This window comes from Thamnophis sirtalis, unplaced genomic scaffold, assembly GCF_051295495.1.
Source record: "Thamnophis sirtalis isolate CommonGarterSnake01/CBP01778 unplaced genomic scaffold, rThaSir2_p1.2 scaffold_1, whole genome shotgun sequence".
Taxonomy (NCBI): domain Eukaryota; kingdom Metazoa; phylum Chordata; class Lepidosauria; order Squamata; family Natricidae; genus Thamnophis; species Thamnophis sirtalis.
In genome coordinates this window covers 78,759,556-78,784,137 of record NW_028261381.1, presented here as the reverse complement: position 1 = coordinate 78,784,137, position 24,582 = coordinate 78,759,556, and the positions used below count along the sequence as shown (strand labels likewise).

General features: G+C 38.4%; 1 protein-coding gene across 6 annotated transcripts in view; it reads left to right on the top strand.

Moving 5' to 3' along the window:
- OSBPL5 (oxysterol binding protein like 5) overlaps positions 1 to 20,909 on the top strand; it is a 125,748-nt gene extending 104,839 nt beyond the window's left edge. For all 6 annotated transcript variants that reach the window (XM_087716976.1, XM_087716993.1, XM_087717006.1 and 3 more), the window contains 14 exons: positions 1,763 to 1,979; positions 5,245 to 5,429; positions 7,017 to 7,098; positions 8,051 to 8,149; positions 8,244 to 8,340; positions 8,889 to 8,987; positions 9,887 to 9,984; positions 10,561 to 10,650; positions 12,808 to 12,944; positions 14,734 to 14,919; positions 15,486 to 15,624; positions 16,378 to 16,483; positions 18,153 to 18,255; positions 19,179 to 20,909. In XM_087716976.1, the coding sequence (XP_087573102.1) occupies positions 1,763 to 1,979; positions 5,245 to 5,429; positions 7,017 to 7,098; positions 8,051 to 8,149; positions 8,244 to 8,340; positions 8,889 to 8,987; positions 9,887 to 9,984; positions 10,561 to 10,650; positions 12,808 to 12,944; positions 14,734 to 14,919; positions 15,486 to 15,624; positions 16,378 to 16,483; positions 18,153 to 18,255; positions 19,179 to 19,311 (1,771 nt within the window). In that variant the 3' untranslated portion in view covers positions 19,312 to 20,909. The remainder of the gene's footprint in view (positions 1 to 1,762; positions 1,980 to 5,244; positions 5,430 to 7,016; positions 7,099 to 8,050; positions 8,150 to 8,243; positions 8,341 to 8,888; positions 8,988 to 9,886; positions 9,985 to 10,560; positions 10,651 to 12,807; positions 12,945 to 14,733; positions 14,920 to 15,485; positions 15,625 to 16,377; positions 16,484 to 18,152; positions 18,256 to 19,178) is intronic.
- Positions 20,910 to 24,582: the final 3,673 nt, after the last annotated feature.

Below are 24,582 nucleotides of genomic sequence, written 5' to 3'. Positions count from 1 at the left end.
GAAAGCCAGACTTGAAATACATCCTCTGTGTCTATGTAAGTTTGCCAATCAGCATAGCATGCAGATTTACCATGGATTTGAGATCCATGACAGTGGGAGATTGGACAATGTAATGGACTTCGGGTATGTGAGAATCAACTCCATCTAGAAGTTGAGAAACTCAGGTGTTATTTTCTTACATCTTAGGAAAAGCTGAGAGGCAATGATTTGGCATATTATCTTAAATGAGATGCATACTGTATGATTAAGAAAATCACGTTTACCATATCCTGCATGTTGGAAAGCGTATTCCTTCTCTATTATTTTCTCCATGTATTGTTACTTTGAAAAATATGTTCTCTAAAAAGGTTAAAAGTTGGAATTTAAAAAAAATCTTGATTGCATGTCCAGAAAGCAGTAAATCAGTCTATGACCTGTACCAACATGCCCATCAATATTCCACCTTTCTTTAAACTGTGTAGTTTGTATGGTCTTGACACAGAGATAATCTTACTGCACTTGATTTTTATTATTAAAATACATTGCTATTTTTAAAAAAAAGATTCTAAACTGCTCCTAGTCAATGTTTTCAGGTCCATGTATTCTATGTTTATTCATGAGATTCTATTTTAGATAAGGAAGAAGAGTGTAGATATGAAGTTTCCCACCATTATTTCTTTTTCTGTCCAGAGAAAATCCATTAAGAAAGAAAGATGCAATAATTTTTGGCTGGAAAATGTTAGGAGTGCCCATTTATAAATACGCAAAGCCATTTCCACTGTAATTCTTTTCTGAGATGCATCAAAAGTAAAGGCCAACTCAGCTAATATAAATAGAAGTAGTTCCATTGAACTACTATAAATATAGCTTGGCTTAAAGTCAGAAATCACTATATTTGATCAGTGTGTGACTGTAAACCTTCCTAGCAAAGACTTTCAGATTCTGAGGAGGTTTTTATGAAAGCAGTCTTACGAATTGCACATTTTCAGGAGTGATAAATCTTTTTTGTTTTTCGTTTGTGGCTTTGGCTTAGCAAACAGTAGAGTTAAATAATAGGGTAACCAGCATTCGCAACTTTTTGTTCTTGATGCTTGGATATTGGTATTGAATGGTCAGATCAAGCTTGAATACAGAGCAGGGCTAATCCAGCAAGACGGAGATGGCAGTGAGGAAAAGAAGGGTCAGATATAGAAGGTTACTAAAAGAAAGTTTTATATTTAGCTTCACATTCACAAATGGTCCTTGCTCTGTTTTGTTTTATAGTGCTTTATTTATTTCCATGAGCCACCATTTACTAAATTTCACTTAGGCCCCAGATTCTCAAATGAGAGTGGCTTTGGCCCCTGATCTTTTGAGTAGATCACGTATTTATGATGGATCTTAGGCTCAAGTGATCACCATTTGTGGCATTCCCAGCCAACTTCCAAAATCAAGGGAGAAGCCAGATTTGCTCAACAACTGTAGTGATTCAATTTAACAACCACAGCAAAAAAAGTTCATAATATTGGGTGTGATTCACGTAACACCCATCTCACTTAATGATTAAAGTTCCTCTCCTAGTTTTGGTTAAGGACTAATGTCCAGGAGGGGTAGGATGGGGGAACGATTTTGTGGTATTAACCAAAATATAAGATAACCTTAGCCAGGTTTTTCTCAAGGATTTTTCTCCAGGTAATATTTGCTGTAATGCTCAGTCCCACTACTTGACTGTGAATAAACCTTTTATTTTCAGAGGTTCCAAATGTTTTGAAATTAAAACAGTACAACCATCTATTTGTTTCAGTCTTAATGATTCAGCTCTAGAAAACCATCACTTGGAGAACGATGCTTTTTCAGACAAATCTGAACGAGACAACCTAGAAGAGTCTGAAAATGAATTGCATGAGAATAGTCGAAAGACAAACGAGAGTGAGAGTGATCAATCTGAAAACCATGGGGAGTTGTCTCAGGAAAAGAAAGGGACGACCTACCTAGAACAGAACTATGAAGAATTTGGAGAGGTAATTACTCATTTAATTTAACTGCTCACATTGTTTCCCTTGTGTTATTAATGCATTCCCATTAATGCATTCTCTTGCAACAGAAAATTGTTCTATATTGCAGGTAGTCCTAAGTTAGTGATCTCTCATTCAGCTATTGTTCAAAGTCAGGACAGTACTGAATGAGTGGTGGTTATGACCATTTCTCAAAGTTTTGGCCATCCCAGCACCCTGCAGCCACATGATCATGATCTGGGCATAAATGTCTTACACTTGCGATATTTACAGCATCCCACAATTGTGTGATTGTGATTTCCAACCTTCCCTGCTGACTTCAAACAAGCAAAGTCAATGGAAATAAGTCTCCCACATCAGTGTACCCTCACTCAGAGCATCTTCACTCACACCATGCCTTGTCGGCAGTCTGCACACTCTCGCTCAACCAAGGAATAGAACAGTGGCTTACAGAACAGCAGACACCACTCCTTCTCCAAATATCATGATTTAGACACTGGCTTGGAGAAAAAAATGGGATGTGCAAGTTGGAGAACAGCACGAGGCAATGAATGTCTGCAGGGAGCATAGACTAATTTAAAGATTAGCATCAATTTATTTCCCCAGACACTGATGAAAAAGAGCAGAGAAACTGCAAGTAGTCCTTGACTTACAACCACAATTGAGCCCAAAATTTCTGTTGCTAAGCAAGACAGTTGTTGAGTTAGTTTTGCCCAATTTTATGATTTTCTTGTTACAGTTGTTAAATGAACCACTGCAGTTGTTAAATTAGTAACATGGTTGATAAGTGAATCTGGCTTACTCATTGACTGCTTGTCAGAGGACTGCAAAAGGTGATCTGGAACACTGCAACCGGCATAAATGCTTGCCAGTTGCCAAGCATACAAATTTTGTTCACATGACCATGGAGATATTGCAATGGTCATAAGTCACTTTTTTCAGTGCTGATGTAACTTTTGAATTGTCATTAAACAAATGGTTGTAAAACAAGGACTATGTGTATTCTCACCTCCTTTGAGAAAATATAATCCCAGTTTTCTTTAAAATCTAAAATGTTTAGATATGTATCCATGGCAATCACCTATAGCCTGAATAAAGTTTTAAGATGAATTCATTGAAGAATATTAAAATATATAAATATGTATGCCTTCCTCTACAAGTTTAAGCTTCTGGTATTTTAATTATGTAGTTGACTTCCTTATCACTCATATACAGATTACCCAAGGTGGTAACAATTCTGTTAAATTGATGGAGTAGTGACATATTAGAGTGAGGAAAAAATAGGCACATATTTATCTTAAAAGTCTTGTTTTGTACAAAAAGGAATTGATTTTACAATCCATTTAGATGTGCATGTGTGTGTATTGGTATGGAATACCAAGATGTGTGCCTCAATAAAAATGCAAATGCTGCTGGTGTAAATGCTGGCAGATCAGTTTGCATCATAGCTTATAGCAATGTTACAGGGATCTGTGTCTGAAATTTCTATTATCTTTGGCGGACCAAGATGGATGGCAAATAATCAAAATCAATAAGAGAAAGAAAGGTTTCATTCCTCACTGCAGACATGTTTCCTTTTATCAAACAGTTCTGCTGTTTGGCGCGTGGCACACTGCTTAAATATGTGCAGTGAACTTGCTCAAGGAGAGGCACTTTACAGATCAATATTGGTGCGAAAGATGTGCAAGCTTGTTCCAGTCAGGCTGGCTGCTTGAAGCTGTATGATTCCTAGAAGCAGGCTGTCAGGCCTGCAGCCATCTTTTCTTTTGGATCTGCCACACTTTCGATTATTCTATATTATTCTATTATTCTGCTATGCGTTTTCTATTGTGGGAAAATGGGAGGGGGGGTTGTACCATGTAGCCATAACAAAATTCTTTCCATAAAGCCAAGGACATCCTTTGTCTCTGCACCTCTGCACCTGACCGCAATTGGATGGGTGGAGCTGCCAGAATGGCAGTGGGAGATTGGACCATATGATGGACTTGTGGGTGTGGGGGCAAGATCTTGAACTTTCAACTAGGTGGGGGAAACCGGGAAGCTTTCAGATTCGGGTTTTCCCAGATGTGCCAACATGGCTCTCTTAATAAATTGAGCAATACTTTGCCTTGGACTCTGATTTATTTTTGGATGCTATTTGGAACCCTGACTTCATCTTTTTTTGCAAAAAAAAGAAGAAGAAGAAGAACTGCCTTCTACAACCTGATCCCTTTACATATACTGGATTTCAGGTCCCATAATCTGTAGCCCAGCAACGGTCTAGCGGTTCTTAAGAATACCTGGCTAAAGACCAACTCTATAGAAGGCACCAGATTAGGGAAGATTTGGACACATGTCTTGGAAGTTGTCACAGCTAAAGTTGTAGCACTGTGTGTGAATAAAACAAATGGCTCAGTTACAGTTTCTAGCAAAACTTCTTGCTCTAAAAACTCACTTTTATTATGAATGTTGGACTCTGTCCTTAGTAATGTATGTTTCTGTTGAGTTTTATGGCTGGTGTTAAAGAAAACATCCTATGCGAAGGATGTCTGGATCTGCATAACATATTCTAGGTTATAGATAGTTCTCTTCTTAAGAGCGTTCATTTAACAAACATGAATAGTTATGATGAACTTCAAAAAAGCTACCTAGGGCCCATCCTCGAAGTTACAATGGTACTCCCCCCCACTATCACATGATTGCATTTCAGACATTTGACAACCAACTGCCATTTATGACTGGTTACAGCACTCCATGGTCATGTGACCACAATTTGAAAATATTTTTTGTCGGTTTGTGGCAGAAAACACCAAAAAAGTGCCCGTTGGATATTCTGGATTCACTTAATTACCCTGTGGTTCGCTTAACTAAATATTTCACTTGACTGTGATGATTCATAAAATTAAGCTTGATTGCAACAACTTATGACCAAAATTCTGGGTGCATTGTGGTCATAGGTCAAGGACTACCTCTATATGTTCAGCCACTCAGAATCAATTTCTGGATTCTCACAGCAAACTTGACCAGACAAGATGGCTGATCTATTAATCAAAATGTTAGCAGAATATTCAAGAATTCACATAAACAAAGGATAATATTATATTTCAAGCTGATGTCATAATACAGAAGGCATCTTTCAAGGATGCTAACTCTTCCACTTTGAGGAATTCTTATTCAGTAGTGATATGAGAGCAGGAAGGGAACATCTTCGACTGATGCCAAATTGTCCCTTTTAATTTCTTGCTTTCCCTTTAACAAAGCTTCAATCTTACCGAAAGATTTTCCTCATCAGACAGGTGAATATTCTCAAACCGAAACTGTGTCTGACGAAAATAAGAGTTTGATGTGGATTCTTCTGAAGCAGCTACGGCCAGGCATGGATTTATCCCGTGTGGTTTTGCCCACTTTTATCCTAGAGCCACGCTCCTTCCTCAACAAACTTTCTGATTATTACTACCATGCTGATCTACTTTCCCAGTAAGTAGCAGCTTTATAGCTGGAAAGTGTGTATCTGTGAGATGATGTATAAGAGTAACCATATGGCTAGAACTCCTAAAGGAAATAAACCCTGACTGTTCTTTGGAAGGACAGATGCTGAAGCTGAAGCTCATATAGTTTGGCCACCAATTGAGAAGAGCGAGCTCATTGGAAAAGACTCTGATGTTGGGAAAGATTGAAGGCAAAAGGAGAATGGGGTCCCAATAGATGAGATGGTTAGATAGTGCCATCAACACACTGAACATGGATTTGGGCAGCCGCCTGGATACAGTGGAGCAGAGGGGGGCATGCTGTGGTTCATGGTGGTCGCAAAGAGTTGGACATGACTTAGCAACTGAACAAGAAATAGCTAAAACTGGGATATTTGTATAATTAAAAGATGTCTCTGATAATATAGGAAGTAAACCATGCCAGCTATGTGTCCCAGTGATCTTTAAGCAAAAGTGGTTTATGAAAACAATGGGAAATGCAATGAGAAAAAAGGGCGGAAATATCCTCAATGTTGTTGATTGATAAATCAGCACTTAATTTCATGTCCTTTGCTAGAGTGAAATATATTCAGATTTATGACACATTAAAAACAGCATTGAGAAATATAAATTCTGAAATACTTTGGGCATAGTGACTATTTCCTGCAGTAAAACACAAGACCAACAATTTGTATTCTATTTCTTCATTAACAACAATTTGGTCTTGTAAATACAGTATCAAAAGTTAGCAGTTAAAAATACAATAAACCTATCAAAGTCTTTGTTCAAGACCAAAATGCTAAGTCGGTTAATAAATAGAAAGTGCAGGTATAATAAATAAAATAATGAAAATAATAAATGGGATATCGCAAACCCCACAGCCCATTTCCTTCTCAACCAATTTAGCAACATTTTCATATAGTGATATTGTGGAATCTCTGCAAGTTCCAAATAATAATTTCTTTTTAAAAAACCAATAATAGCTCATTAAATCATAACATCTACTGAGATTTCCATGATCTTATTTTTGAAATCTTCCAAAATCTCATATGGTTATTTTAAAGAGGTAAATGAATAAAGTATCTCAATATTCCTGTTATCAAATCTCTTACAAATGTCAGAGGCAACATGTTATAAATGTTATAAACTCAAAAAGAATTCTACAAAAAAGAAAAATGATAAGTTCCAGAATACTGGGTTCAATGGTCTTTCTTATCTAATGATGGAACTAATCAAATCTCAGTTATTCAAAGGTATCCAGACATATAAGCATTTACTGTATAAGAACTCTGTGAATTCTGTAGCTATGCATTGAAAATGTGATCGCTCTCATCTCTTAACTTGTCACTGAATATTTGAAAGAGGCAGTTGAAATGTGCCATACTTTGTTCTCACTTTTTGTTCTGCAGCTTTACATCCAATCTTACTTCATGATAAGTTTGATTTATCTATTAAATTTATGTGCCATCCATCTCATAATCCAGCAACTGTATAAATTTTAAAAATGAAAGTAATATCTTTTGTGCCAATAAAGCCTGCAGCTCATGTTACACATATGAAGAAATAACTGAAATGGTCATTTTAATTCTTCCTGCAGAGCTGCTCTTGAAGAAGATTCATACTGTCGAATCAAGCAAGTCTTGAGATGGTACCTATCAGGCTTTTATAAAAAGCCAAAGGTATGACAGTATAGTACAGTGTTCCTTTCTTTATGCTTTATTCAAAAGAATTGTAAACTGTATTAAAGATTTACAAATTTTCAAGAATGTTATTAGGGATCGGCCATGGAATTTTCCAGGTAGCATCACTACCATTTTAAAGGAAGTCCTTAAACACCATTTCTTTGCTTAAGAATTCCCCTGAATAAGTTTTATTTCCCTGTCCAATTTACATCTGGAATTCAACTGGATTTAAACATTTTAGAGCTTTATTCTTGTAGGGTTATCCTTTTAAAAAATGTCTACTTATTCACGAGCTATCTTGGGATGGGTTTCTGTCTATAAAAATAACATTGGAATATTTAAATCACACTAAGTAAAATTAGAAAGTACACCAAATGTGTGAAGTGGTCTTGGATGTGCATGGTGCTCTCAGGTTGCATCTGATCTCATAGACCTAAATCCATTTTGACTATAAGCACAAGTCTTGTATTAGAATACCTGACCTTAGATGGTAAGGTGAAAGGATAGCTCAGAGTTGGAGCACATGCTTTTTGTATAGAAGATAAGTAATTATGTGTGGTTTAGCCTTAGATGAATTTGAAAAATATGTGTCGGAAAGCCTTGAGAGAGCTGCTATCAGTTTTGTCTTGGACAGACTCGGTAGAAAATAACTTCTTATCTTCCTAGAAGGAAGATCCGCACTGCTATCTGAATTAAAAAGATGTTTTAATTAGAATGCAGAATCTATATACAATTGCAGTTAAATTGCCCAGTGATAGCCAAGACATTCAATTCTTATCTCCACTTAGTATTTTGATCCTCATGCTCTCTCTCAGACCAGCTTACCTCATGAGCGTTTATTATGAACATGTATAAATGATTTTCATTAATATCAGTCACACATTTGGAAACTCATTCCAGGAGATTTATTTAACTGTGGTTCTAATGTTATTAAATTCCTGTCTTCCAGGGAATAAAAAAGCCATACAATCCCATTTTGGGAGAGACTTTTCGTTGTTGTTGGTTTCATCCACAGACAAACAGTCACACATTTTACATAGCAGAACAGGTAAATTTGAGGCTTCCTTCTATACCAATGCTACTTAGCTATACAGCAAAACTTTGTACATGTTTTTTTTTTACTTTATTGCCTTCCATTGCAGGTTTCTCATCATCCTCCAGTATCGGCCTTTCATGTCAGTAATAGGAAGGATGGGTTTTGTATTACTGGCAGCATTCTAGCCAAATCAAAATTTTATGGTAAGGCATCTGATCAGACGGACAGAGCTCTCTAGTTCATACATGTTGGTAAACCACCATGTGGGTTGCTTGATTTTGACAGTGTGTCATAAAACCCACCTCTTAGGGCAACTAGGCCATTTCAAATTGTTCAACAAATCATAATTGAAACGAAACCCTGCCTAGCATTAAATGTGAATGCAGCTGGAGAAGAATTATGATAGGCATAACACTTGATTTGCCTTTTTTCTAAAGCCAAAATCAACTTTGATGCCAGTGTATATAGGAATAAAGCATATTGCTAAATTTTAACATGTAGAGGTTCTTGTGTATGCATAGACATATTGCAATTTGTTCTTAGAGGAAAAAAATATGGAGAGTCACTTTTCACACATCCCTTAAAAGAAAATAATAAAAAATGGGTATATTGTATCTGCTTAAAAACATGTCCATCAAGGATGTTTTTCAAAAAGTTGTTTTTTCTTAATTTAGATAATTTGTATCTCTTGTTTCTCTTGTTCAATTTTAAGAGCGACTATCATGCCATTTGTATTCATCTGTTTCTACAGGTAATTCACTTTCGGCATTATTGGACGGCCAAGCTAAACTCACATTTCTAAGTTCTGGGGAAGAGTATGTCATTACAATGCCATATGCACACTGTAAAGGTGGGACATTGCTGGGATTCTGGAGTGGGGGGGAGGGATTGTATGTGCTATGTCCTTTCCTGTCTTGGATTCCATTTTCTTCCTTTAAAAGATCCTCATTAAGTTTTTCTAGCTACAGTATGTAGGAAATTAGGATGAGGTAGGAGTCTGTTGTTTGTTTGTTTTTAAAAAACCTATAACATACAATGCCTTGTCACCCACCAGTTATGTTTAATTGCAAAAATGGTAAAAAGTAATCTGAATTTGGAATAATGTGACGCAAGACTGTGCAAAAGATAGCTTCCGTGCCTTAATATTTCTCTACGATGCAAATTACATCTGTTGAAATGTCTTCTACAAAATTATTTGAAAAAGGCAGTAGCTTGGGGATTTACCTATACATGTCCAAATGCAATGCAATTGAGTTTGTACAAATTGAGAAATTTAACATAAGTTGTAAATATGCTGTTTCCAAAAAAATGGTTACAGTATACAAATGAAGATAACCGAATGTCATCAGAAAATACATATTGAGCTATAGAGACAGCAAGGATTGAATTTGCACTGAGCATTTGTTGCTTTGTGATCAAGAAAACCTCTCCCAAACAGAAAGCAGAGTAGCAGTGATGGGTTCAGGGATCTGAAATTATCCTGCATTCTACAGATTGAAGGAGATAAACTTTCTGCCTCTTCCTGCTATATGAGTGGTAGCAGTTCTTGTTTATGCTTTGCTTGAATGTGCTGAACAACAGGACCTAGTTTCATTTTACTGCAACCCAATTTTTTAAATTAAATCAGTATTTTACATTTTCCTTTGGTGTAAGTCATAATGAATGAAAAGGGCTGCCTTTATAGGTTGATGTATGTAATCTCTGCATAATTGAAGCTCTGCTAATAGTTGTATTTTTTTCTGTTTCTAGGAATTCTGTATGGTACCATGACAATGGAACTTGGAGGAAAAGTTACTATTGAGTGTGAAAAAAGCAATTATCGGGCAGAACTGGAATTCAAATTAAAGGTATTGGACACTCTGTTCCATTTTCAACTTGTCTCCAACATTCCGGTTCCAATTTTATCTCCTTATGTGAATTTCACAGGGCTGGTTTTAAAAATCATCCCAATGCTTTCTCAATAATAACGTTGATTTGTTTTTTATTCGGGGTTTTATTGTAATTTTTATGGAAGTTTTAACTTTTATGCCTTTGTATAGCCTACTAATAATTACTATGATCCCCAAGAGTCTCTTTGACTATCAGTAATGGGCCTTACATTCATTATAGAATATGAATCTGCATTCGCAGAAGAGTTTCCCTTGGTTGGTGCACATTTGGTGTTCTCCAAACAGTATTCAGATAAAATTTGACTGGTGTTTGAAGTACATACTAAAATAATCAAATTAAGTACTTAATGTCACTAGCTGAAATGTTTGTCTGTTTGATCTATATTTTGGTATCAGAAACAATATAGACTTAATTTTCCCTGGAATTCTAGAGAAATTATATTTTAGTTATCTATCTAGACACATTTGTGTTCTCGGCCAAATTCTCGCTCTTTCTGGACTGAAATCGTTTTTTCTTCCCTTTACATTCCTTAGCCATTTTTTGGTGGCAGTACAAGCATTAATCAAATTTCAGGGAAGATTAAATCAGGAGAAGAAGTGCTGGCAAATCTTGATGGACACTGGGTAAGAAATCGTAATATTCTTTAATGACAGTTTTAAAATGCATATATGAATTGAAGAGCTGCCGTTGGAATGCTGTGTTCCATGATGCTTCCAAGAAGAGAACTCAGTTTAAAAGAAAAACAAGTGGAATAACATTGCATCAAACAGCTGTGTTAGGTGTAGATCTATCTGGGCTTGTTGTCTTTGCTAGCCCAAATTCTGAAATCTTAACTTTGGTTTCCATGTAATAAATGAACATCAACCAAAATCCAGTGTGGGAGTTAGTTATAGTAATTCACACGCTTCCTGGAAGGTCAGCACAGATCTTGAACACTTCAGCTTCCTAAGTATAACTTTCATATGATGAATCCTAAATTGGAGGGCTTTGCTGAGTTAACAGACTATATAGATTGTCTTTGAAATGGTAATGCCCCTACCATTTGCTTTCCTTTCGTTCTGACAGGCATAAGAACTATAGCTACTACTAGTAATATTTATATGGCTGCCCACTCACCTTATGATGGGCAACAAAACAAAATATCAGAGCAATCACAAACTTAAAAAAATAGAACATTTCAAAAAGCAAAGAACAAAACAACCAGTAACCCGTTCAAACAACACATTCATATAACTCACAAATTCAACACTTCCTGACCTCCCACCTGAGAGAAGAACTGAGTCTTCGGGTCTTTGTGGAAGGCCAGCAGTGTTTAGACTAATCTATTTTTGAGAAAATGAATGTTCTAAAGAGTGGAGAACACATGCTTGCCAGGTTATACATTTTAACTGATAAAACCTAGAGCCATGATGATGAACCTATAGCACATGTGCCACAGGTGGCACACAGAGCCGTCACCCCAGCTCAGCTCGACTGTGCATGTGTGCATGCCTCCTGGTGGCCAGCTGAATTTCAGGTCTCTGCCCCGGATGCACAGGGGGCTGGGCGCATGCGGGAGATGTGCGTGCATGCATGGGGGGTGGGTCATGCGTACATGCGCAGGGGGCGGGGGGAAGCAGCCTGTTTTTGGTTCCAGGAAGCTTCGTGGAAGTCCACTAGGCCCAAAATGGGGTGGGGGGGGGTCACGCACACATGCACATGGGACAGGGAGCACAGAGGATCACATGGGCATTGCATTATGAGTGCCAGCAAGTGTGTGTGCCCGCTTTCAGCACACGACAAAAAATAAGTTAGCCGTCACTGACCTAGAACATGCTCCTCCCACCTGTCTAATAGAGAAAATCAGAAAATGGCATACCCTCAAACATTGAGGCCCATGCTGTGAAAGCCTTATTGTTAATACAGGTAGTCCTCAACATACGACCACAGGTGAGCCCAAAATTTAGCTTGCTAAGTGATAAATTTGTTAGATGAGTTTTGCCTCATTTTATGAGGTGTTAAATTAGCAACTCAGTTGTTAAGTGAATCTGGTTTCCTCGTTGATTTGCTTGTTAGGACGTCACAAAAGAAGATCATGGCATACTGAGACTACTGTCATAAATATGAACCAAGCATCTGAATTTAAATCACATGGCAATGGGGATGCTGCAATGGTCATAAATACAAAAAGCTGTCATAAGTCACTTTTTTCAGCGCCGTTGTAATTTTGAATGGTCACTAAGCGAACTGTTGTAAGTCGAGGACTACCTGTAACCATACCTTGAATTTCACCAAGAAACCTATTGGGAGCCAGTGCCGCTTATGAAGCAAAGGTGTAATTGGAGCATCCCAAGGTATGTCTATAATAGTTCAAGCTGCTGGATTCTGGACCAATTGCAGCTTTTGGATGGGTTACTGGGACTCCCTGAATTGCTGTTGCTAAGCGATGCAGTGATTAACATCACACTTCATAACCTATATTGCTTAGTAAAGCATTCCCAGCCCCGACCGCAGTCATAACTCGAGAACTACCACATTGGGTTTTTTTGTAATGAATAACCCAGATATGTGACACCAAGTATATGGGATTTATCAAAATAATATAAGATAGGCTCCCATCCCAAATATGTACTCATTTATAATTAATCAGTGGAGGAAATAAAGATGTAGGAGAAAATAAGGGGGGGAAATATCTGTCAATAGAGAAGAATGGAATTCTTTTCTTTTGTTGTTAATCCTGTCTCAAGATAACTCCTGCTTGTTTGAAACTGGCACAAACTTTTTATTTTTTATTTTTTCAGGATGGTGAAGTATATATACATGATTTGAAAAATGGCAGTACGGATATTTTTTGGAACCCGACCAGTGAAGTCCGAAAACAAAGACTGAAACGTCACATTGTCTTGTTTGAAGAGCAGACAGAATTTGAATCTGAGAGGTAAGGCAGGCAGTCTGATGTCAGAGGGTGACGGGAAAGAATTTGACTACCCTTGATTGCATTTTGGGCAATGTAGTTTTATAAAAGTTGATTCGTGTCTAGTTATATTAGATTATGAATTGGTATTTTGAACATGATTCCGAAAAAAATAAACTTGTGGTGGTTTCTCCACTCCTGGTGCAGTAGAAATGTTTTTAACCTTCGCCATATATAGATACAGATTTCTTCCTTTTTTATTGGACTAATATGTAGTACTTTAATCCTTCTGCTAGGTTTGTTACAAATGGAATTACTCCTTAATTTATCAATAGGTTAGGTTTATTACTTATTTTATTAATTGTATAAGATTGCCCGAGATTATAGTGACTCTGGACAGCACACAGTAAAATTAACTCTAAAATACGTCCTAAAAACCCAAACACTGGAGGAAAAACATATTCAAAACAAATAAAACATACAGAGCCTATCTATCACTCTAACCCACATGTGTCAAACTCACTGTGTTACGTTGCCGTCATGTGACATTTTGCAAAAAATTTCTCATTCTCGGAACTAAGGTGGGCATGGCCTGCACGTGACACATCTGGCCCACCAGTTTGACATCCCTGCTCTAAGCCAAGGCCTAGGTGAAGAGCCAAGATTTCAGAGCTCTTTCAAGTGGAGTCAAGTTGAAGGCCAATGTCTCTAGGGGAAGATTGTGTACCAAGGGCCAGATGCTGTGATAAAGAAGGCACATTTTCCATCAAAGTTCAGTTGAAGGGATCTAGAATATGTCAACTCTGCTTTGATTGAACAGGCTGGTCAGAAAATATAGAAGACAGATGGTCCTTTAGATAATTATTTTAAATACCATAGAAATACATATATAATTTATGGATGTTAACCAACAAGTATTACTTGGAATACTGCATCCAATTTTGGTCGCCATGATGTAAAAAAGATGTTGAGACTCTAGAAAGAGTGCGGAAAAGAACAACAAAAGTGATTAGGGGACTGGAGGCTAAAACATAAAGAACAGTTGCTGGAATTGGGTATGTCTAGTTTAATTAAAAGAAGGAGTAGGGGTGACAAGATAGCAGTGTTCCAATATCTCAGGGGTTGCCACAAAGAAGAAGGAATCAAGCTATTCTCCAAATCACTTGAAGTCAGGACAAGAAGCAGTAGATGAAAACTTATCAAGGAGAGAAGCAACCTAGAATTAAGGATAAATTTCCTGGCAGTTAGCACAATTAATCAGTGGAACAACTTGCCTCCAGAAGTTGTGAATGTTCCAACACTGGAAGTTTTAAAGAAGAAATTGGACACTCATTTTTCTGAAATGGTATAGCGTTTCCTACCTCAAAGGTCCCTTCCAACTCTGTTATTCTGTTAACAGTTGAATTGCACCTAGAAACAACTGGTAACCAATGCAGCATAATTTCCCACACCACCACATTCTGGGTCAGGTGTAGCTTCGAAGTGATTTTCAAGGGCAGATACATACATGGTGTATTGCACAAGATGATCAAAGCATGAGTGAGCATTTGAAAGGCCAAAGATGCTGGGGGATCTTCATAATCTGTAGCTGGGCTGGAACTATAGGGACCGGTTGTAAATAACATGCATTCAATCCTGTTGTATCTTTGTATTGTTGCAGAATGATTAGTTGTTTACTGATGACTTCTGTATGCATCTTCTGGCAGTTCAGAAGGTTCAATAACATTACTTAACCAAGTTTCCATGTCTCTTTTGTTTCCACTGAACTATATGGCTATGCTGGCCTACTAACTTAATGTTTGACTGTTTTCAGACTCTGGCAGCATGTAACCAGTGCAATCGGCAAAGAAGACCAGCACAAGGCCACTCAAGAAAAGTTTGTGTTGGAAGAGGAACAGAGAAATGTAGCACGAGAACGGAAGGAAAACGGAACAGAGTGGAACCCCTTGCTTTTTTGGCACAATGCTACCACAAATGAATGGCACTACAAATATGAAGAGTGAGTGACTTATAATTTTCAAATTGTGTTCCATGTTCAAGAATTTGATGGACTTTTGTGGGAATCTTGCAGTAACAACAACAAAAAGTTCACTTGAATACAGTCAGTTTTCAATCACTAGAGCTTTGTCTCTTGATCCAAGCGCCTTTTTTTTTTGTTAAATCAACAAGTTTCACAATCTGAAAAGTACTGAAAATGAACCATTGGAAGTATTTTGTTCTTTTTAGATATTGCATTTATCATCTCTTGCAATATACCTTATAAATTGATCAGTGTCTTTTACCTTTTCCTCTGTTGTAGGTGACTAATTATAACATTGATGTGACTGGATCACCACAAATTTAAATTAATATTATGCTGTTGCTTATTGAGTTACAGTTAATCATGTACTTAATGATGCCTTTTTTTGAATAACATTGTTGCTCATTTTTTTATATGGTCTTATGCCCTAAAGATCACTCATCTGGTTTAAAGTGATCTTTTCTGATCCACCTGAGTTCAGCAATGAGCATGTGTATTACTAATTGCAATCTGATGGATTTTCATAAGCTTCTTTTTTGTTAAAGTTTAAGTCCTTGGGATCCTTTAAATGATATCGCCCAGTATGAGAAGGACGGTGTACTTCAAACCATGCAGAGGCACTTACCCAACAGAATGTCAACTCACAAGAACATGTGCATCGGTAACCAAGTAGCACGACACAAGGTAAATTAGTAACTAGCTCTGCTGGCAGTGTGCATTTTCCAAAATATTTGAAAAATTGGAATACTTTTCTCCAGTCTGTTTCCAGAATGGTGAAAAGTCAAACCAATTCACCATGAGTCCATTCTGAAGCAAAAATGGAATACTGTGGAATACTGTGGAATTATGTAATCTCAACATAAATGCAAGAAGAATGCCAGTTAGACAGTATAATACCAGTAAGTGGTTGATATGCAGGATTTTAAAACTGGTATGTTTACATAGCTTATTGGGAAAAAATTCTCACCACCACACCTTTGAAGCTTCACCAGAATCATTTGGGAAAAGATTTGTACAGCTTAAGGTGGCAAGCGGGTACAAAATGTGAAATACAAATAAAATTTAAAGGGAAAATATTTCAGGATCTACAAATATTGATACCTTAGAAAAACAAAAATGGAAGAAAGAAAAACGAAACTGGGTATCCTGCAGGGAAGGTTAGCTATAATCCTCTTTAATCAGGCTGTGCTATAATATGTTGTTGCAAGCTTCCACTTATAGTGCTTCCATTGTTCAAGTGTAGATTTCTAGTGCCATAATGTAGCAAATCTCAACAGCCCATCAAGAAAACACTTATTTCAGCTCATAATTTGACAAGCAATCTCCAATACAGGAGAGTCAGTCCAAATGTGCGCTAATTCTTAAATTTTATAGCATACCTAAAGTCTCTACTGTGGCTTGTATCTTATGAGCTGTTCGGTATTTCTTTACATTCAGAGTCGACACCGCAAAGCCAGTGATCAACCCTCCAACAACAGCCAGAATACCACCGAAAGTAGCTGTTCAACGCCCGAGTCTGTGCAGGAACTCTCAGATGATGAAGGCAAGTACTGTATTTTGCAGTTTGTAATATTGCCCTAACTAAGATCTGTTGATATGTCACAATAGTTCCTCAGCCTTCTCAGCCTAGTGACTTCACAATGCTATTTTGGGGCAATGAAAATTATATGTATCTGAAAGGCACTACTTTTAAGGAAAGCTCAGCTATTTTATCTAGGGCATAGTGCTCACTGAATAACATGAAATAACCCATTTTTTAAAAAAGTTAGCAATAAATTGGCTGGATTAAAAAATATATTCTTGGTTTCAAGTGTCAGAGGCCAAAATAGATTTTTGAAACGTCTTTTTAATGCTTTACATCATCTTCCCAACCTACTCCATTCCATGTACATTTGTTGTCAATTCCCATAGTTTTCAGCCAATCTGGTCTTTTATTTGTTGAAGTCTTAGTGTATCTGGAAAGCACTAGCTTGAGGAAAGCACTTCTAGTGTGCTATGTTGATTTGTGGTCTCTAGAATAAATACCATAAATTAGACAAGCTAATATTTTAATGAGATAGCAGTGTTTATAATATGACCTTTTAGTACATTTAGAACCTTTAGAAAAATTTAAAACCTGGGGTTAAAAATGGTGAAACGCAAATGAAATATATTAGAAGGGGAAATAACATAAGAATTGTATCGATTTGAAATTGCTATTAGAAAAAACAGGAAGTTCCTGTTTGCACTGTATTGTGTAGATGTAGTGTACGTCTAAGTTTTGTTTGTGTGTATTTTGTATGTTTGTAAATAAAAATAAAAAGGGGGCGGATTTAAAACCTGGTGCTTTCCCCCTTCTAAGGTTCAAAACATGCACTTCATTGTATCTGTTTTTGTGAGGTAATTTGTATGCTACATTTGGCCCAGGTTTTTGAGGATAGAGGAGCCTCCAAGACTCTTTAAGACAACTTACCACAGGACAATCACCCCATGGGATAACTCAATGTTATGAATGTTAACCGCCACTGTTTCTTCTACATACTTTCCATTTTTGTCAGTGGAAATAATGTAAAAAAAAAACAGTGGCAGATAACATCACGTTGAGTTATCCCCACTGCAAGATGGCCACAGAGTGGGCCATGGTGAGTGGGCCATGGTGATTTGTCCCATTCTGATATGCAAAAGGTATATCTGGGTCTTTTCTTTGAATAGATCTATGATCAGTGTATCAGTGGGGGGGACTGGTTAAAAATCATGGCATGTACATATAACATCACTTACATACATCAGCTACCATGACCCAACTGCATAATTGCATAATTTGAGCAATGGCATCATACAAGTATCATTTCGACACATCATGGCTTGTTAGGGACACTGCTGTTTGCAAGACCTAGAATAATATCAGTGTCCAGTGAATTTAAAATTAGTTTTGTGGTCCATTCCAATTTTTATATTGCCTTTTATTATGTATAAGCAAATCCTCTACAGCAGGGGTGTCAAACTCGTGGGCTGAGGACCAGATGCATCATGTGCTGGCCACACCCACCCCCATTTTACCAAAGGGGGGGGAGTTGCATTACGTCAGGTGATGAAAACGTGATGCCACAATTTTGACACCCCTGTTCTACAGAGAAGGGAAATTTAAAAAATGAAAAATGTAGCAGCGGATTCCTTTCTTTTTTCCAAATCACATTGTGAAATCCTATCACTTAATTTATCATTTCACACAGGCCTTGGAAGCCCATGTACTCAATGTGGGAAGGAAACCAGCCACTTGAAGGAAATTCATACTGCTGTCTTATCACTCCAGAGAGCCCAGCAGGACATACATAAGTATGATATTTCATTAGGAATGCAATGCTTGTATGAAAAAAGAATCAGTTGTGGAGGTTCTCATTCACTTGCAAAATGGCTGCCAAGCTAGGTTTAGCAAAGGACAAACTATTTTACCTTGATTATTTTGGACGGTTTCAAGCAAAGCCCTGGCAACAGCTACCCACCATGGCTCATCTATGGATTTAAAAATAAAATAAAATTCAAGTGGAAAAAAACTATGAGGCAGAGAGCCTGGCAGATATCAGAAAAAATGTTCACAGCGGGTGCTCCATTATGTGCTTGAGGAATGAAAATAGCTGGCACAAAATCCTAAACTGTGGTTTATAATTCACACTGGCAAGGGTTCATACAACCTGTGAACCATAAAGAAAGCATAGGTCCGTGAAGGTGAACCTATGGCACGCGTGCCACAAATGGCACGCAGAGCCCTCTCTGCAAGAACACCAGCCGTCACCCCAGCCCAGCTCCATTGAGCATGCGCACACCTCCCGCCGGCCAGCTGGTCTTTGGGTCTCTGCCGCGCGTGCATGTGGGGGAGAGCGCGGGGGGGGTCGTGTGTGCATTGCATTATGGGTGCAGGCACGCACGCGCACTTTTGGCACACACCGACAAAAAGGTTAGCCATCACTGGCATAGGTTGACTGAGCATGTTATATGAATCCAGTCAAATGAAAGTGGCATGCTTTTAGAAATACTTTGGGGAAGGGGCAGCCTATTCAACTTTGCTGCAAAGATTAGAGATGGTGAATAGAGCAACCATGAAAGTGTGACATTTTAGGTTTAGCTAAAAAGCGTGGGAGAAAGTATGTGTCTAGGGTTTAATTCTGCATGGATGCTTTGCTTTTTGTGTAGGATCTGTATCTGTCAGTAACCATTGGTTATTTGAATAGTAATCGCTTGATATTTTTTTTTCCTTCCAGAAACCTCACTGCGCTGAGCAAGGAATCTCTCTACAGGAGGGGCTTACCCCAAAATCTTGTGGAGTCCCGGTGTTGGTTTCTTCTCTGCATCTTTCTAACTTGTCAGCTCTTCATTAATTATGTCTTCAAATAAAACACTGCATTGGGCAGCAATAAAAGTGAGGAGCTGTAGAAAAGGGGAGACTTAATTGCAAGGGGCCCTTTGAGGCACCAAGCACTTTAATACACAACCAGGAGTGGAAGGAAGAGAGAGAAGAGAGAGAGCGCGAAAGAGAGAGAGCCAGGTTAGGCAGGGAACCTGCATAGTTTTGTTCTTACGATCAATGTCATTGCCTTTTTCCATGTACATTCACAAGGACCTCTTTACCTGTATGGGCCTTAATGCTGAAGCCAAATGTAGCTTTAATTGTGCAATTTTGTTTTCTATGTCTTGTCATTTTTCTGACGCAGTTAAGCGTTACCAGCCAGTATTGGTACATCCTTTGAAGCATTGTATGCATCTACTTCTTTTGTAAAATGGTTCCCACTGACTTGTTTTTTATCTCTTCTCTTGTTAAGGGAGGACATTTTAGCATCCTTTAAAATGTCTTCCGGAATCAGTTAATTTGCATACATTAAGCAACCATGTGAAAATTCAGCCAATGGGTATAGACAGCACAGTTTCTTGGGTCTTTTGGGGTGTGCTGTCACATCTAAAATCCCTATGAATAGCACATCACATTCCACAAATACGTGCAATTTCTTATAGCCTGCCACTTTTAGGAAATTGGAGGCCTTCGAGGTGCAATTAGCTGATGCCCTAAATTATGTCAGTGAGCCAAATAGGCCTGCTTGTGTGTCAGTTTTCTGTTTTAATTTGGGCTGCAAAAAATCCAGATGTTTTTCTGAAAAGCAGCCAAGATACAGAAAACCTTACTCATCTGGATTTTGCAGCCTACCTAAGATAGCTGTCACACACACCAAAACACGCACACACACACACACACTCACAATTGAGACATAATAAGTGTTATAGAAAACAATTTCACTGAACTGTATCATTATTTTGAGATGAGCATGTAAGCACTGTGTCTATAGGTAATTTTGTATGTCACAAAATCCCTGGGATTCACCAGGATTCCCTTTTGCCACCCAGAGACCTTTTATCTATTGAAGCACACAAGACAAATACCCAAGCAGTTGCAAATCACTGCTTCTACATATTTCTAAAATGATTACATGCAATCAATTTGCTCGGCTTCCCTGTATTTTCTATCCAAAATGATTGCTGGTACAGTATTACATAATATCCCACTATCCTGCATAGGGCTGACTGACTGACTGATTGAAGGCATCTTCAAATCTTGTGTGCACTTAGGTACATTTATAGTAAGGGTTTGCCACTGCATCCTCCGAATCTGTTGATAGTCTTCCTATTTTTACACCATTTTTAAAAGATTTGCAATATTTTATGTAGAAATGCAGCCAGTACTAAGCTTTTCTTTTCTGGCCTGAAGTAATTCCAAGTGGTAAGTACTGCTATATATATATAGCAGTATATATATATATATATATATATATATTTATGTATGTATGTATGTATACAGCCTTAAAATATTTAGTGGTGTTGCCAGTCTGGGCTAACTTTCAATGTAAATGTTTCCAGATTTTTAACTATGTTCTTTGTGATGTTCCCGTGTTAGGGGACAATTTGTGCTTGACACATTGAAATAAATTACATAATTTTCATTATCGCTTTGTATGGCTGAATCATTGTACATGGAGCGTGTCTTTATGTTCTTCTACTCTACACTTTATTTGAAACACTTTAAAATCAAATGGAAAATCCTGGGTACATCACATGGATGCTGTCTGCGAGAATTTAGCAATGAATGCAACGCCTCCTTCTGGAAAGTGTTATTTTCTAGCAGCTGTGTTACCATATGCAAAGAGTGAATTATGCTGAATTATGGTTTTGTGACTGAGCCGCAAAAGGCTACATTCATTGAATGTTGTACAGGTAATCCTCAATTTACAACCATAGTTGGAACCAGAATTTTCCATTATTTTCTGAGACACTTTTGCTATGGTTGTTAAGCAAATCACTGCAGTTGTTAAGTGAATCACATGGACATTAAGGAAGTCCGGTTACCCCATTGACTTTACTTGTCAGAAGTTGGCTGGGAAGATCAGAAATGGGAATCACATGATCCTGGAACATTGCAACCATTGTAAAGACATGCTGGTCACCAGATGCCTGAATTTTCATCACATGATTGTAAGGATGGGATTGTTGTAAGTGTGAGGACCAAATCACTTTTTTTAGTGTCACTGTAACTTTGAATGGCACTAAATCAATGGTTGTAAGTTGACATTTATCTGTAAAACCAAATAAGCCCCTTCAGAAATTGGTACAGTGTTTGAAATGGTCAATTTCGCTACTGAAAAGAGTTTAAAAATAGCATGTGATGATCTACATTAATACGTTATTGAAGGAAGTTTATAACGGATAATGTCAGGACTGTTGTTCAGATTTAAGTTAATTTAAAAAAATAATGATAAGTATCAGATCCAAGTTTGCTTCCATCTTCCAATATTGTATCAACAATTACACAAGGAATCCTTTCGCACCTCTTCCTTTCCTTCCCAAAATCTATTGGGATTTTTTTTTTTCTGATGTTCCAGAACATTTGAGTGAAACTGAGCAAATGAATTACCAAGATAATGAGACACAAACAACGTTGTTTTGTATCTGGTATGTCTTGTTCATTGTACGTATCAACTACTGGGTGAAGCCATCCATTGGCACAGCTTAAGTATCATCGATATGATATTCAGTGGGACATCTTAACGTCATGATGATGTGACAGTGCTTTTCCAGCTTTTAACGATTGTGCTTAACCCTAACCCTTAACCACGGAGTGGTTATGGTTTTTACAGCCCCATGGATCTAGTGACTTCATTAACCTTGAGTTATCCTGCCTCATTCAGAGTTGGTGTCCAATCTGTGGGTTCTCTTCGATTCCTGCTCCTACCTGAAGAGCTGGTAGCAGCCATGACCAGGAGACGTTTGCACAAATTATCTCATGAGCCATTTGCACCGTTAGTCATTTCCCCATCAAACTATTGCAACATACCCTACATCGGGGATGTCAAACTCTCAGCATCATGTTGCCATTATGTGATGTTTTATGACATTTTCCCCCTTCGCAGAGCAGGGATGGGTGTGGCCTGCACGTGACACATCTGGCCCACAGGCTGCCAGTCTGACACCCCTGCTCTACAGTGCTGGCCTTGAAGAGCATTGGGAAACTTAAAGCAGGCCCAGAATACAACAGTGTGTTTGTGACACTGCTGCTAGTGAGCTGCACTGGCTCCCAATAGGTTTCCAGATGCAATTCACAGTGCTGTTGTCACTTGGAAAAGATCAGTGGTGGAATTGCCTCTCTCCAGTGTTTTCTGCCCTCTACCAAATTGGGAATACCGTTGGTACAACGGTTCCACCACAAATCCGCGAAGCCCTTCTGCGCGGAGACATAAGCGCGAAGACTAATTCGCGCCGTTCTAAGCGCTAGGGAAAAACACGACCCTACCGCGATGACATAATCGCGGAGAGCAAAATTGCGCATTCCCAAGCACTCAGTACCCTAAACCTAACCCTAAACCTAACCCTAACGCTAAACCTAACCCTAACCCTAAAACAAACCCCTAAACCTAATCCTAACGCTTACCTTAATTGAAGTCAGCTTTCTGCCGCGGCGCCGTTTTAAAGCGCCCTTCTGTTGCCGCACTGTTGTCGCGGCGGTGATGACGGCGCGGCTTTAGCGCCCCGATTTTATTGCCGCGATTTTGACCAGCGCGGTATTGTCGTGCCACGGGTACAACAGATATGAAATAGAAAAGGTTAGTACAACCCAGCTCACTTAATTGCACCTTGCACCCTTCATTCCTTGTTATAAAACAGGGATGTCAAACTCATGGCCAGCGCGCCGGAAGTGTCACATACTGGTCCAGCCCCACCCGATTTAGCAAAGGGGGAGAAAGTCCTGATATGTAACATGATGCCATCATGATGATGTGAGTTTGACACTCCTGTTATAAAAAGAAATTGTTGTTGTTATTTTTATTGATTTAATCTTCAATTTGATTCAGTCTGGGACTGGTAAAAACTGATCACACCTGAGGGTACAGATAAACCTCCCAAGTCCTTCAAGGACCCACTAAAGAAGACCAGCTGTCTGCAAGGAATATAAATTCTTCCATTCCCCCGCTATCCTGTCAGAGCTGAGGAAGCTTCTTGGATGAGAAGTGAAACGTCTTCAAAAGAAAAGACAAGAAAGTCCAATTCCCTCCTGAAAAAGCACCTTTGGGATTCCAGTGTTGGAGCATTTACTGTACAACTTCTGGAAGCAAGTTGTTCCACTAATTAATTGTTCTAATTGTCAGGAAATTTCTTCCTAAATTTTAGGTTGCTTCTTTCCTTGATTAGTTTCCACCCATTGCCTCTTGTCCTGCCTTCAGGTGCTTTGGAGAATAGCTTGTTTCCCTCTTCTTTGTGGCAGCCCCATAGATGTTGGAACACTGCTATCATGATGTCACCCCTAGTCCTTCTTTTCATCAAACTAAACCCCCAATTCCAGCTACTGTTCTTTATATGTTTTAGCCTCCAATCCCCTAATCATCTTTGTTGCATTTCTCTGCACAGTAGCAGCAGCAGCATCTTTTATTCCTTCTTTCCTAGTTGGATCTGAGGGTAAGATTTTATCCACCTGAAGGTTACCAAAACAGCCTCTCCAACCACCACAGTGTTTATTCCAAAGTCCTCCCAGATTGAATAGAATAGAATTCTTTATTGGCCAAGTGATTAGACACACGAGGAATTTGTCTTTGGTGCATATGCTCTCTGTGTACATAAAAAGACAAGATACATTCATCAAGAATCATAAAGTACAACACTTAATGAAAGTCATAGAGTACAAATAAGCAATCAGGAAACAATCGATATAAATCCTAAAGATACAAGCCACAAAGTTACAGTCCTGCAGTCCTTAGTAGGAGGAGATGGCTGATAGGTCATAGGAACGAAGACTAATAGTAATAGCAATGCAGCCTTAGTGAATGGTTTGACAGTGGTGAGAGAATTATGTGTTTAGCAGAGTGATGGCTTATGGGGGTGGGGGAACTGTTCTCGTGTCTAGTTGTCTTGGTGTGCAATGCTCTATAGCGTCGTTTTGAGGGTAGGAGTTGAAACAATTTATGCCCAGGATGTGAAGGATGCGATATTTTCATCCTGGACATAAATTGTCTTCAGCTTCAACTCCTAGACTAAGTTTTTGTCCCCAGTGCGTAGCCCTTTGTAAGTCAGCGAGAGACCATTCCCTTCCCTTCAAACACGCACCCACTCAACCACACAGAATCGCAAGGC